Genomic DNA, 13,443 nt, shown 5'->3' with positions numbered 1-13,443 from the left:
CAAAAATTGCAGGGGGAAATACTTTAAAAAAAGTAATTAACCAAAACTTTCACAACCGCCATGCAGTACCTCCGTGGACCCCCTATTGAAGACCTTCGTCCTAAACAAAACAATCCACCTTTCTCAGTTAAAGATCAAAGATGTTCGGCCATATTGTTCAGCCAGAGCTTGTCAGAAACCAGAGCATATTAGCAACTCGTATCATCTATAAGGTAAAGTGTTGATAATTTGGAGGGGTTTTTTTTAGCAGCCACATCTTGAAGGTTTTGGGTTGACTTTGAACCTCTCCATTATAAATATAAAAAAAAAATGATTATGGCTACTTTTTACATTAACTCATGTGATCCTTTAAGTTTTTTATACACACTGAACAGCTATAAGTTTACAGCATTTTATTACACTCAAGTTTCTTCTAAATTTTTAGATTTGATCTCTTTATATAAATCATGAAAAGATTTAAATCAGGCAAGCAGAAGTTTCTTAAGATGTTAAAACTACTTGTTTATACAATCATTTACATATACTTTATGTCTAGAAGGAATCAGCATCCCTGCAATATGCTAAGGATATAATCTATTTTGTTTAGCATTTATCAAACCCAGTTGTGAAATAGTAAACATTGAAATATTTGTTAAAAATGTTAGTATCTGGAAAATATCTTAATGGAAATTAGTAATATGGGAGTTTTACATTCACAGAATGTATTTTATGGATTTAGAGCTCCTCTGGGAGGAAAAATAATGATTCAACAGTATTGCACAACCTAAACAAAGCAGTTTGTTGTTTTTTTATTTACAAGTGCTTCGGAATAGATATCACAAATAACTCCAACTGGCTCTGTGAAAATCGTTTGTCGTAAAAACCAGTTGTGTAAACATCATGACTTTGGAGACAAAACAAATTTCCCTAAAAGTCACTTGCATCCTTATAGTTGGATGTACAGAGCCAGTTCAGCTTAAACACATACTCTAAACCGCGCGTCAGTGTTGCCCAGCTTCAGAAAGACTGCAGAAGCCTTTTCACAGGCTACTTTCCATTTAGGGCTTTTTTATGTTTCTTGTGCCCTGGTTTCCATCGGTTATTTCTGGATTTCTTCTGTAAGCCACCACTTTGGACCTGCAACATGTACAGAGGAGAACATGAATGTCTGATGAGCAAAAATAACCAGTAATACACAGAGTAGTTTTCATTATCTTTAGCATTATTTGTTTACTTTGTCAATTCTCTGATCATCTTTATCAACCCTTTAATGTTTTATGTCTGTTGGGTTTTAATCCCAGATCTTACAAAAGGACCAGGTATATATTACAAACCTTTTTGCGCTTCTGCACCACCTGTGTGTCCACTTCCATTTCTTCGTCTTCATCTGTTTTAAAGTCATCGTCTTCCTCGTCGTCTTCACCTGCAGTACCTTTAACCTCAGAATTCTTGAAAAACATGGAGGCTGTGGGGTAACAAGAGCAAACATTTAAAGACCAGTTGAGCAAATCTGTATCCATATGTTGTACCTACTTTAACTGTATATAAAGTCATAAAAAAAAATAGATCACCCATATCTGTATTTTCTTCTATTTACTGGTTCTTAAAGGTATTTTTACCCATAAAAAAAATAGAGAAATGAGGCTGTTCTACTTAATATAGGTTCAGAATTTCCTAACATAGCCCGAATCCCTAGTTAGTAAACAAAGCTGAATATCTGTTTTGGATCAAGTTTAGCACAGTTTATACTGACGTGGATAGAGGTCACTCATGCTGTCTTCCGAGTCGCTGTGTCCTTCATCGCTGGAAGCCGGTTCCCACATGCTATTGGACCGTCTTTTTGAGGACTCACTCATATCCTCTCCGACATTTTTAGGCCTCTTCTGTTTTAGTCGGGCTGGAACAAACTCAATCCCCTGCTTCGCACACTCCTCATCTGATGAAAACGAAAAGCAACCATTTCACAAACCCCGCTAGAAGTACTCTTATGAAAACAGTAAATCCTGGGACAATCTGTCTTGTTACTTTGTTGTATTTTTTGCAATAAAGTAATTAATTTTGTTTTTAAGAAGCATAAAAATAAATAAACACAAATATCTTAATAAGTGTTTGATTTTTATGAGCACAGATGACAGATTCTAGCTGAAATACATTCCCATCAACTGACATCAGATAAAGTAAAAGTTCCTTCCATAATGACTAAAAAGTAGTGATGTTATGAGATGAGCCGAGGCTTTGAGGCGTGTGTTGAGTAGTTGAAGGAGCATTTCTGCGAAGTGCGTATTGAGGCTTGCTTCATTTAGAGGAGGGGCCAAAATCAATTACGTCCGAAGCCTAACTACCGCCATACCACGTGGGCGCTTCGGGAAGTGGTTCAGCTCGCCCACAAACTTTGTTCTTTATTCAGTCAAGATGTGGGAGTTTGTAGGAGAGTTGCAGTCTGTTGGATAGATTCTAAGAATAGATTGGTTGTTTTTACACACAATTTTGTTGGTTAAAACAATTTTGGTTAGATCAAACAATACAATAATCAGAATCTGAACAAGCCACTGGTTTCAGTTGTATCATTAAGTGGCATCTTTTGTAGGACATTGACCTCCAGTCAGAAGGTTGTGGGTTTGAGACTTGGTATAAGCTTTTGAAAGTTGCAATTTTCATTAATCAGTATTTTGGCCAAAGTGACCAATGGTATTGGTTTGGCCTTTTACCAATGTAGAGTGGGTAAAAACACTGCCAAATTAGATTGGTTGGTTTAACAATGACTACGTTCACACTGCAGGCCTTAATGCTCAATTCAGATTTTTTTGTGAAATCTGATTTTTTTTTTTGCGTTGCTGTTCACATTTCCAAATATATGCGACTTGTATGTGATCTCCTGTGTGAACTGCAGTCATACAACTCAAGTGTCCCCAATGCGCAGTAGAGGACGCAATGACGTCACAGGCCAGTGTGCTTTGTGTTTACGGAAGTAAACATAGACGGTAGTGCTGGAGCGCATCTAGAGATCTTTCCCTACCATAAAAACACTGTCTTCTCAAGATGGTTTAACATAAATACTGCTGCTCTCATCATCGTCCACCATGGTTGTAATTTTTCTTGCCGCTTCTTCATAGGAAGATCCTGAATAGTGACCTTTGTCTGGTATTAATGGTGTTCAGGTTGGATGGATTTGAAACGATCAGATTGGTATCAGATTCAGGACCACATAGCCAAGTGGCCTGGGTCGCTTTGGAAAAAAATCGGATCTGTGTTGTTCAGACAGCAATGAAAAGATCAGATCCAGGTCGCATATGGGCAAAAAAAATTGGATTTAGGTCACTTCAGGCTGCAGTGTGAACATAGCCTAAAAGGTTTAACAATAACTTCCAGCAGGATTTTCAGTATAAAAATGAACACCTTTCATTTTGCTCATCATTGCCCAATTTGCACAAGCATGTTCACTATCCGCTTGAACTTATTTCACTAAGATGAAAAACAGTGTACCTTAAAGAATTTTTCTCTTCCAAGACATTTTACTCACAAAAAAATGACTTTATTATACACACCATTCATGCACAATTTCAAGGGAACCTAAATGGATAAAAAACAAAAGAAATCAGAGTTTGTCACTAATTGTAGTTATGCACTCCACCAGTAGGTGGTGACATGTTCGTGTGAAGCTGCCTAGACTGTGGGAATTGTTGAAACAATTTGGCCAAACAGTTCGATGCCTCATGAGGCTTCATCTCAGCATCACTACTAAAAAGTGTATTTCCATCTTGCCTGCAGTATTGCACAGCCCCTTCATAAATTTCTAATTACAGACAAAATTTCACATAAATAAGTTTTAAACTTACACTGAGCTAGGGCTTTCTTGAACCGTTTCCCACTGACGTGTTGAAGGACATGCTCTGGCTGCCGGTTGAGGTGCCTCAGGGTTAGTTTGCAGAAGAGCTGGTTGCTACAAATCAAGACAAATAGAAAAAACTAAATAACCATAGTGCATTCTACACCAAGTTAGATTAAAGGTCCAAATTTGGTAATGTAAAAACCAGGAGTTTTTTCTTCTTACGGTTGCTTTGTGCTTGGTATAATGTGTGGCTCATACTGGCTGTAGTTGAACTCAGCAGCTGCGTTTAGTTTCTTATATTTCTTCCCCTGGATAAAAGCCTGTAACTCCGTCAGTTTGCAGGGAATCTCGTGTCCGTTCAGGGTGCATTTGATCTGCAAACACATTTATGTTGAGGTTTAGAACCGATCACCAAGCTGAACTTCATTAAAAACAAGTTAGCACACCGCTACGTCACGTTGCACGTGTGTTTTAATTGATATTTTGTGGATTTCTCATTAACCTTTCTGTCGTCTGTGAGCTGAAAAAAGGGATGAGCACTTAGAAACGTTCTGATTTCCGCAGGTAATGCATCCATTTCTGAGAATTACTCCTTAACAGATTGCAGCGTGTGGTGGTAATGTTTGCCACCTCCCAAACAGGAAGCTGCTGACACGTGGTTTGACGTTTGTCTCGGTGTGTCTTTCTTAGCGCCCTCTACTGGTAGAAATTAGGAAGGACACATTTGTACTAAATTATGAGCTGGGGAAGCCACGTATTCTCTTTTTTTGTGAAATATATATCGACCATTTAAAACTAGAGGAAATACATATACTTCTTATTCAGATAGTATTTTTTTAATAATTCATTATTCATGTCTAAATATTTCTAAAAGAAGCTTCGGCATATATTTCAAGTTGGCCAATGATGCTGTAGTTACTGCTTGAAATAGATGTCAGGGTAAGGAGGATTACACTGTAAACACAAACAAATCTGTTTTTTTGCTGTTGTTTTTCTTTTTTTACGTGTGAACATTACTGAAGAGAATTAGAGTCACTTGAAAAAATAATATCAATATGGCATCGATTTTACATATTTCAGTTAAACATGGAAGAAAGTCAGAATTCTGACTTTAATCTCAGAATTTTGGAATTTAATGTGGATGTGTACCATGAAGGAAGAGATGTGGAAGCACTGTTTCACTGACTAAGATGTGAGTTGTTTGGGAGGGCCAGAAACACGTTTGTGGAAAATTACCTAATTAGGCGACTTTTTAAGTGCCTGAGGGGTCCCAGGTGATGCTATTTTATTACTGGAAGAGCAGAAGGTGGTTAAAACAAGGGAGCTAGTTTACTCTCTAAAACAGACATGGCTACGGCTTGATAATAACATGTTTGTTAGGTCAGAATTCTGAGAAAAAAAGTTAGAATTCGAATTTAATCTCAGAATTCTGAGAAAAAAAGTCAGAATTCTTAGAAAAAAAGACCCACCCCCCCTTCCATATCAAACTGAAATAACATATAAAAATCAGTTAATTTTTTTTTCAGTGGCCCTAATCTTTTTTTCCCAGAAATCTGAGATTAAAGTCAAAGTTCTGAGAAAAAGACCCCCCCCCCATATTAAATTGAAATAATATTTAAAGACCTGCTAACTCTTTTTTTTTTTAGAGGCCCTAATCCTCTAATGTTTACTACAGAAATAACATGAAAATTATATTTACATTTATTAAATCCCTTTAGCGTAATCAGACTGGTTGGGTTCATTAGTGCTGGGTGATTTAAAAATGTGATTTAAAAAAAATATTTGACTGTAACATTACTTAAAATCAAATTTATTTAGCATATTATTAATTTTTGTATAGTCAAATGGTTACAGAAACTCTAACTGAATTTATTAATGATTTAAAATAATTAATAAAAAAAATATTTACATGTAACTATAGTTACATTTACAAGTTATGAAGAATATTAGGAAACTAACGTTAGCTGACTATCATGTGCTTTTGTCAGCTGACTAGTTTCAGAGAGTGGAAGAAGCATGAGTGTTCACTCCATCTTCACACATCTTTTGCAAAAATATTATTGCTAGTGAAAAGACAGAATGATCCGTCTAAGCGTTAACATATTTTTCACAAACAGAAATTAGTCTAATTAGCGTTTAAACAAGATTTTTATAGTGAGTGATTGACTATATATTTGATAACTCTTTCCTACAAAACTCCTACAGAGTGAGACCTCTTGCTTTGTTCCAACACACTACCCATTATTTTCCCACAATCCACTGGTTCCGTACACAAATATAACTTTGTCATTTTGAAACACTTTTATAAAATCAAAAAATATCCTTTGACATGAAAATAGCAAAACAAAAAATAACGACCTGAATGCTAATTCAATGAAGCTGACATAGATCGAGAATTTAGGCGTCTTCTCTAATGATAGCTCCTGCACGTTAGTTTATAAGATTAGCAGCTAAAGGCTAACGGGGAGAATTTAGAGACATGTCTGGACCAAACGGAGACCCAAACATCTCCAGCGAAGAAGGGATCATCAACGACGACGACGAGTTTGGCGAAGAGGGTAACAGATGCTAATTATTAGAATAGTATCCCATCATTTAATGATAACACACGTCCTGAATCTAACTATGAGTTCCTTGGACGGGCTAACCTTAGTAACAAACGTTATGTTGGACTTGAGTCTCAGATTAACTTGAGCTGCTCTTTGTTTTTTGGACACAATTTATTTACGGTATGATTATTGATCAGTTCACACGTCGGGGATAACAATATAGAGACATTTAAAGCAGGTGTTGGTTACATAATCAACCACGTACCTGCCATCAAGGGAGTGGATGCTTTTCTTTTCTTTAGAAATCTGGTATTTTATTACTTAAACCCCTCACAGAATGAATCAAATGTAGTTGTGTCATAGTTAAAGAAGATTTTTTATTTTATAATTTTTGCAAGAAACTCTACCTAGCTTTACGGAAGAGGATTAGGGCCAGTGGGGGGAAAAGTTAACAAATTTTTTAAATTTTATTTCAGTATTATATGGGGAAAAGTCATAATTCAGACTTTAATCTCAGAGTTCTAACTTAAAGCTCAGAATTCAGACTTTAAGCCCAGAGTTCTGGATTTAAGCTCAGAGTTCTGACTTTAATCTCAGATTTCTGGCTTCTAATTAGTCTGCTCTCTGCTGTTTATCCAGAGTACGCTGCAGTCAACTCCATGCTGGACCAAATCAACTCCTATCTGGATGACCTGGAGGAGCGCAATGATGCGCTGAATGGTAAACTACACGAACTGTTGGAGTCAAATCGGGAAGCACGCCGGGATTTTAGGGCTCAGTTAGCTGGCTCTCAAACCCAGGAGGAGCATCGTGATGTGGAAGAGGAGTCTACTTTGCCTAGCAAGCAAGATCAAGACAAAGAAAATAATTAAAACTGATGAATAGATGCAGAGTCAGAAATGAAGAGGAAAAAATATTCAATTCCTGATGTCAGTTGGAGTGATCATCTTTGTCTTCGTTGTCCATTTGATTAAATGAAGCTATACGATCTCACTGGGAGAGATGGCTATGCAAACGACTGGGACCTTCTGTTGCTATATTGGTCTAAATGCGTATTGATTCTGGTTTGTTTCCATGACAAACTTAACAAATCCTGCTCTTAAAAAGTTGTGGTCAGATATTTACATGGTAGAAATAAGTGCAATCTGTATATGTATTTATTTTGTCCTAAAAGTTAAGTCTAGATGTTTATCAATATATCTCTGCTGCACTATCACTGCATTATTGTTCATTACCTATTTTAAGATGTGTGATAATGATTAACCAGTCTGTCATTTGTAAAGAAATAAATCAACATTGAGAGATTTGTGAGACATTTTAATATAAATTAAGATTACTCTGAAACGGAAAAGAAACATCCAAAAATACAATAAACTTCCAGCAGTTAAAAAAAAAAAACAAAAAAAACCATCCCCTGGTTGTTTCTCAATTTCTCAGTGGCTGAATAAAAATACAATAGGAAACAAACAGCTTTATTCAAAACTACCATTTCTTTTCTTGAACCATTCGGGTTAAACAAGCTTTAGGGGTAAAGTTCAGCACACTTCCTTATTCCTTCAGAAATACAGGATCCAACATGTGACAATCACACTCATGACTACAAAAGCTGCTACACATGTCCATTTTTTTGTGGTTTTAAATATCCTAAACTAGTAAGGAAGATGAAATGTTGCCAGAAAAAGAACAGTAGTTATAAGAGGGAATTGAAATATCCTCTTTCCAACATTTGCAGTTACACACTTGTACACCATACTATATTAACTGCTACTTTAAAATAGCAAAGGTGGTTCAAATGTAGCCTTTTGCTACACAAACACCTTTCATGAAAGTAACAGATTTGTACTTCTTATGGAAGGTAAAGGAAATTAAACCAGGGGAAAAACTTGAGTTAACTACACTGCAAACTATATTGATCTGTAAATCCTTAGGTGCCTTAATATATATATATAGGCACACCAGGAATGACCAGCCTGTTGATGATCTGAAAAAAAGAAAGAAAAATCCTTCTTTGGTGCCAGGAAAATGCTAAACTTTTATTCCATATGGATAATAAATTCAGATTGATATGTTTTATCTGCTGCTGTTTATCTTTTCAGGACCTTCTACATTCTGGTGCCCATATAACAAAATTCAGACATAATTTAGTTTGCAGTTTGTCTGAGCTAAACAAACATACTCGACTCCTACATCTTTTATTTAAAAAGCTACAACTGGTGCCAATTTTTGTTACCAAAAAAAAAAAAGGAACGCAAATGTGCTTAATTATGGACCAGATTCATCCTTCTTGATCCAAAGTGCAACTAACACTTTTAAAACTATCACTTCTTCAACTTGTTTATGCAGATAACATTCTAGGTTCCAGTTTACTAAAAACACTTCAGGTGAAAAAGGTTTTCACTTCACCTTCAGTGTTGGTTTTGACAATCAGAGTGACAGTAAACACTCATCGGTCTCCTGACCTGAGGACAGCAGGGTGGAAAATTAAAGTCAAAAACAGGCAGACGTCTTCTATTGACATCATCTAGGTGGTTATGGTAACTCAACATCTGACCTTGGTGGCGTTTATTACTTTTGTAATATGAACAACCTAGTTCTTGTTTAAATGTTGCAGCATGTAGTAAATGCAATTGATGCATGTCAAACTTTGACTTCTAAATAACAGCCAATCCAGGTTCAAGCTGCAAGACAAATCCTTTTCTCTATTGCAGAATTTAAAAGCTGTTTTGAACACATTGCAGTTTTAGTCTTCAGTCTACATACAAACCTTGATGTAATGTGACCATACTGAATGCCCACATACTGTTAGGATATACTATATTTCTATCCAATGGTTAATTACCATTAAGATATTTCCTGTATCTCATTTTGGATTGTTTGTAATCTAATTGTGACAGAGTATGGCATATGAATACATTTCAATTTATTTTTTATAGCCAAATTCAAATGGTCTAACCTCCATTTAGAAGCTGTTACTTTCCCAGCTGGAGGGAAATCTGTATTAGAGGTTCTGTTCTAGTCTCTCAGTCACCAGTCTTCCTGTGTTTGGTGTGACTTCCTTACACTTTCCAATTGAAGACATAGGCTTCTGACTACAGTCCCATAGCCGTGGAAATTCAGATCATTTTTTTCCTACATCAAATTCAGACTCAGCGTCTGTTTGCTGCCCTTCCTGACCGTCTTTTCGCTGTGTTTTTTGCTTTTCCACCACAGTTTTTTTTCCCAAGGGCAACTGGAGGTTCCTCCTCCTCCTCTGCATACAAACCAACCGCAGCGGGCTCTGATCCTGTCTGCTCTCTGCTGACTGCCGGGATCTCAACTGAACTCTCCTCAGGCCCAGACACCTGGGATGGGCTGCATCTCTCCTCTTGGTCAGAGCTGAGCTCCTGGGTGAGGTTTTCAGAGCTGAGCTCCTGGGTGAGGTTTTCAGAGCTGAGCTCCTGGGTGAGGTTTTCAGAGCTTGCGGCTGAGATGGAGAGGTCCTGTGAGGTAGAGCTGGCCTCTACCTGTTTCTCCATTAGCTCGTTTTCTTCCTGTGCTTCTGGTTTGGTGGCCGAATTAGAGTTTAGGTCAATGGCTTCTCCTGTGTCAGTCGAGAGCACGTTTTGTTTTGAACAGTCTGAAATTTCTAAATCGTGTCTGAGGCTGTCTGCTGATGGGGGGGATTTCCTCGAGGGATGAGCAGCTTCATCCTTTTCAGCAACCATCACTTTGTAGCTCTGAGAAAAAAAAAAAAACAATCATTAATTTCTTTATTTAAAAAAAATAAGTGCCAGGAGTCATTTTTAACCCTTTCGACTACCAAACTTAATGGCTCAGCTACATTTATTAATAAAATAAAAATCCTAAATGAGCTCCTTAGAGATATGACCTCCCTTCATCTTGCCTGGAACCATCATCAGCATTGGTCCATCATTAACAGCTCAGTAAGGCAACGCTGTGTTTCCTCCCAAGTAAACAAACCAATATCTCTGCTACAGAAATGCAATTAAGATGCCAGCTTAAAACTCCCTTGTACTAGAATATAACTAGAAGAAGACATAGAATGTCAGTTCAGATCTCAGCTATGCAGCTTCCAGGTTTTTGATCATTTTCAGTCTGGCTTTCATAAAACTTCAGATCTTTTTAAAGTTTAATTGATCTTTAAATGATTGCTCCATTATGATCCCAGTTTTAGACATTGATACTACTGATCCAAACGTTTTCCTTAGGAGGAGTTGAGGAGGTTATTACTAGATCAGTTTTATCTCTCATGTGGGGTTCCACAGAGGTCTGTTCCGGGTCAAATGTTATTTACTTTTTACAGTCTCCCTTTAACTAGAATTAATTAAACATCTTATATTTTTCTATATTTTTAAATTCAGCTCTTCTCCAGGCTTTGAGTGCCATAAAATCTGTCTTGTTAACTTCTTCTTTCAATTAAGTAACATTTCTAAACTGCAGCGTCATACTGTTTAAATAATTCAATGCCCTTTTTACTGGTTTGATGAATCATCCATTTCACGCCTCCATGACATTTAAAATTATGCAGACTGACTATTTAGAGGTTTCAGGAAGAAGATGATATACCCCTTGTTTAAAAGTCTGTGCATTGGTTATCTGTTATTTTTAGGGTTTGTTTTTAAAAGTTAAACAGGACTAAACAGTCAGGTCCGTTATTACTGGTCTCATCTTCATCTCTGATTTACACTGCTTTATTTAAAAAAAAAATAATTCTTATGGAGCTTGATAGGCATTTCATTATTTTGTTTAGCACATTCAGACAAATTTGTATGTGAAAGGTTCTAAACAAGTACGGCAAGAAAAGTTGATTTAATTAAAAGGATGGATTTATAAATGCAGGGCAATCCTGAAGAAAGAAATCTGTATTTTAAGGCGGTAATACCCTTGAAACTACAGGAGATTTATTTTCCAAGCAAATAAAAATGCTAAACATGCAGCCTGATCAATGATACAAAGTTTAAGATTAAAACACATTTATTTATTAAAACAGCAAAACGTCCAGCTCTAAATCCAACTGAAAACCTGTAGCAACACTTGATGTTTACTGATCCTCTATAATTAGTCAATTTAGCAAATAAAAAGCTAAACTGGCTTTAGATAATTACTGACTTTCTTCTATTTGGTGGTGAAGTCTAACTTACCTTAAGGTTTTCAAAGTGCTGCAGTGACTTGCAGTGGCTGTGCAGGGCCGATGATTCAAAGAGGTAAAACTTGTTGCAAAGCCTGCAGATGAAACCTGCCACTGGATCTAGGAAACTGGATCCATAGATGATGTCAGGGTCATACTGCTGTTCACTGGTCAGGTCATCTAGGGTCACCTCTTTGGCAGAGGACCAGCCATCCTGTCAAAGTGAAAGGTTAATAATCATAAACTGAAATAAAAACGTCAATCTTTAGTTCCTGGTAATTAAATCCTACAATGAATGCTATGCATCATACCTTAGTGGTTTCTTGTTCTCCATCATTCTTTTGCAATTGGTGTGCTTCCAGGTCAATTGAAAAGCCGTCTGTGCCTATGTTGGTCAGCTTAGACAAAGTCTCACAGCCTTTTTCCTGGATCTGGTTAACATTGACAAGCACATTGTGATCTGCGGCATTGACTTCTGGGAAATGATCACTCTTGTCTAAAAGCTATCTGTTCTACCTTTTGCCTGTGCTCCTGAGAGTGAAGGTGCTCCAAAAAGCTTAGGGAGGTCTTGAAGCGTTTCTGGCAGACGGCGCAGAAGGAGAGGTCGGTTTTACTAGCAAGCTGAGGAGATGGAGAGAAGCAGCAAATTACTTTTAGACCAACAGGTTTGTTACATCCATACAACTAATCCACTTGGCAAAGATTACCTTGTGTTCCTCTGAGCGCTGATGATCTACGGTGCCACAGGTAAAGTGGGTGTGGCATGTAGCACACCACTGTTTTAAGTCTGCTTTCTTCTCCCTGCCAACAAGAAGCATCACATAAATTAAATATGTCATTACAGAAAACTAAAAAGAAATCCTTTTTTTAGTTTTTAACTGACCCATCTTTGCTGGCACCCTGTAGAGACTCTTGCACACGTGGAAGCAGGGTGACCAAGCAGGCATTGCTCATGTGTTGGATTTCCATCATCCTTTGCTGGTGGGAAATGCTGTTCATGTGACTCCTGAAGTTCTGCAGACAAAAAAACAAAACAAAAAAAACATAAGCATACCTAAATTAAAAACAGCTATGCAGGCGTTCTCTTAGACAAAAATCTGCATCCAGTTTTATCTGTGTTTATTCCACCTACTTGCTGGTTGTGGCAAGTGATGCTGCAGAGGTAGCAGTAGAATTTGTTGGAGCCCTCGGATGCTTCTTCTTCATCCTGGTTCTCAGGAAAAGGTACTGAGGTGTCTTTGTCCTGTGTCGTCTCCTCTGCTGGTACGTTGATTTGCTCCTTATCTTCACCCAGTCCACCAGAGGGCGACTGCGCTGACAATCCTTGGAAGGCCTTCAGATGGAAATGGAAAATTAAATAACTTAAGATTGTGGATGAAGGATTTCCTCATCGAAAAAAACAGTAGAAGAAAAGTTTTATTTAGCAGAATTCAGTCCTGGTCAGCATGAATGTGTTTGGAAAAAAACAACTGAAGACGTGTTTACTGTATTCTTTTAAATTAGGACCATATTAGACAAGGCTCTGATAAAAAACATAAAACAGTATGTAGATTCTGTTCATTATTATTTGTTTGCTAGTTTAGTAAATATAAAATTTCTTTAACATATATTTGAGGAAAAAAAAAATTCTGTTGGATCTGTGATTTCCAAACATTTTTCATGTAAAAATCCTACTTTTACGCACTCAAGAAATCAGGGACAGTCTCTGTCCATTTCAATTTAGAAGAATATAAATACAAAGTACTCAGACTTTCTTAGGCAGGTGTAAAGAGGACCCAATAGAAACCAGGTACTATCAGACAGCCAGGAAGAAAGGACACAAGAAAAAAAAATCTTACCCATACTTAGGGGTGTGGGAAATAATCGTTTTGGCAATATATTGTGATATTCGGCTGCCCAATATTAATTTCCAAAAAAAATAAATGGTTACATAAAACATTGATGGGAAAATGGGCTAA

At 37.0% G+C, this 13,443-nt stretch overlaps 3 protein-coding genes across 3 annotated transcripts in view; 1 reads left to right on the top strand and 2 right to left on the bottom strand.

The window, feature by feature from the left end:
* Positions 1-358: 358 nt before the first annotated feature.
* On the bottom strand, positions 359-4,385 carry surf2 (surfeit 2). Its single transcript, XM_015392046.1, has 6 exons — positions 4,311-4,385; positions 4,031-4,182; positions 3,816-3,919; positions 1,733-1,915; positions 1,314-1,444; positions 359-1,116 (listed from the first exon to the last, which is right to left on the bottom strand). Exons 1-6 carry the CDS (start codon positions 4,383-4,385, stop codon positions 1,027-1,029), a joined length of 735 nt encoding a protein of 244 aa, XP_015247532.1. The 3' UTR covers positions 359-1,026.
* A 1,666-nt stretch (positions 4,386-6,051) lies between these two features.
* Positions 6,052-7,755, top strand: LOC107096219 (chromosome unknown open reading frame, human C9orf16). The gene is made up of 2 exons (XM_015392791.1): positions 6,052-6,366; positions 6,997-7,755. The coding sequence occupies exons 1-2, from the start codon at positions 6,288-6,290 to the stop codon at positions 7,227-7,229; spliced, it is 312 nt and encodes a 103-aa protein (XP_015248277.1). The 5' UTR covers positions 6,052-6,287; the 3' UTR covers positions 7,230-7,755.
* The window catches only part of ciz1 (CDKN1A interacting zinc finger protein 1), a 12,801-nt gene continuing 7,016 nt past the window's right edge, over positions 7,659-13,443 (bottom strand). The window contains exons 9-15 of the mRNA XM_015392781.1: positions 12,618-12,818; positions 12,369-12,499; positions 12,193-12,286; positions 12,002-12,106; positions 11,797-11,916; positions 11,499-11,699; positions 7,659-10,073 (exon numbers count right to left, since the gene is read on the bottom strand). Of these exons, the coding sequence (XP_015248267.1) occupies positions 9,504-10,073; positions 11,499-11,699; positions 11,797-11,916; positions 12,002-12,106; positions 12,193-12,286; positions 12,369-12,499; positions 12,618-12,818 (1,422 nt within the window). The 3' untranslated portion in view covers positions 7,659-9,503. The remainder of the gene's footprint in view (positions 10,074-11,498; positions 11,700-11,796; positions 11,917-12,001; positions 12,107-12,192; positions 12,287-12,368; positions 12,500-12,617; positions 12,819-13,443) is intronic.

Source organism: Cyprinodon variegatus, unplaced genomic scaffold, assembly GCF_000732505.1.
Source record: "Cyprinodon variegatus isolate N-32 unplaced genomic scaffold, C_variegatus-1.0 Scaffold23, whole genome shotgun sequence".
NCBI lineage: Eukaryota > Metazoa > Chordata > Actinopteri > Cyprinodontiformes > Cyprinodontidae > Cyprinodon > Cyprinodon variegatus.
Note: the sequence above shows the minus strand (reverse complement) of the source record. Positions and strands in the feature narration are given on the sequence as shown.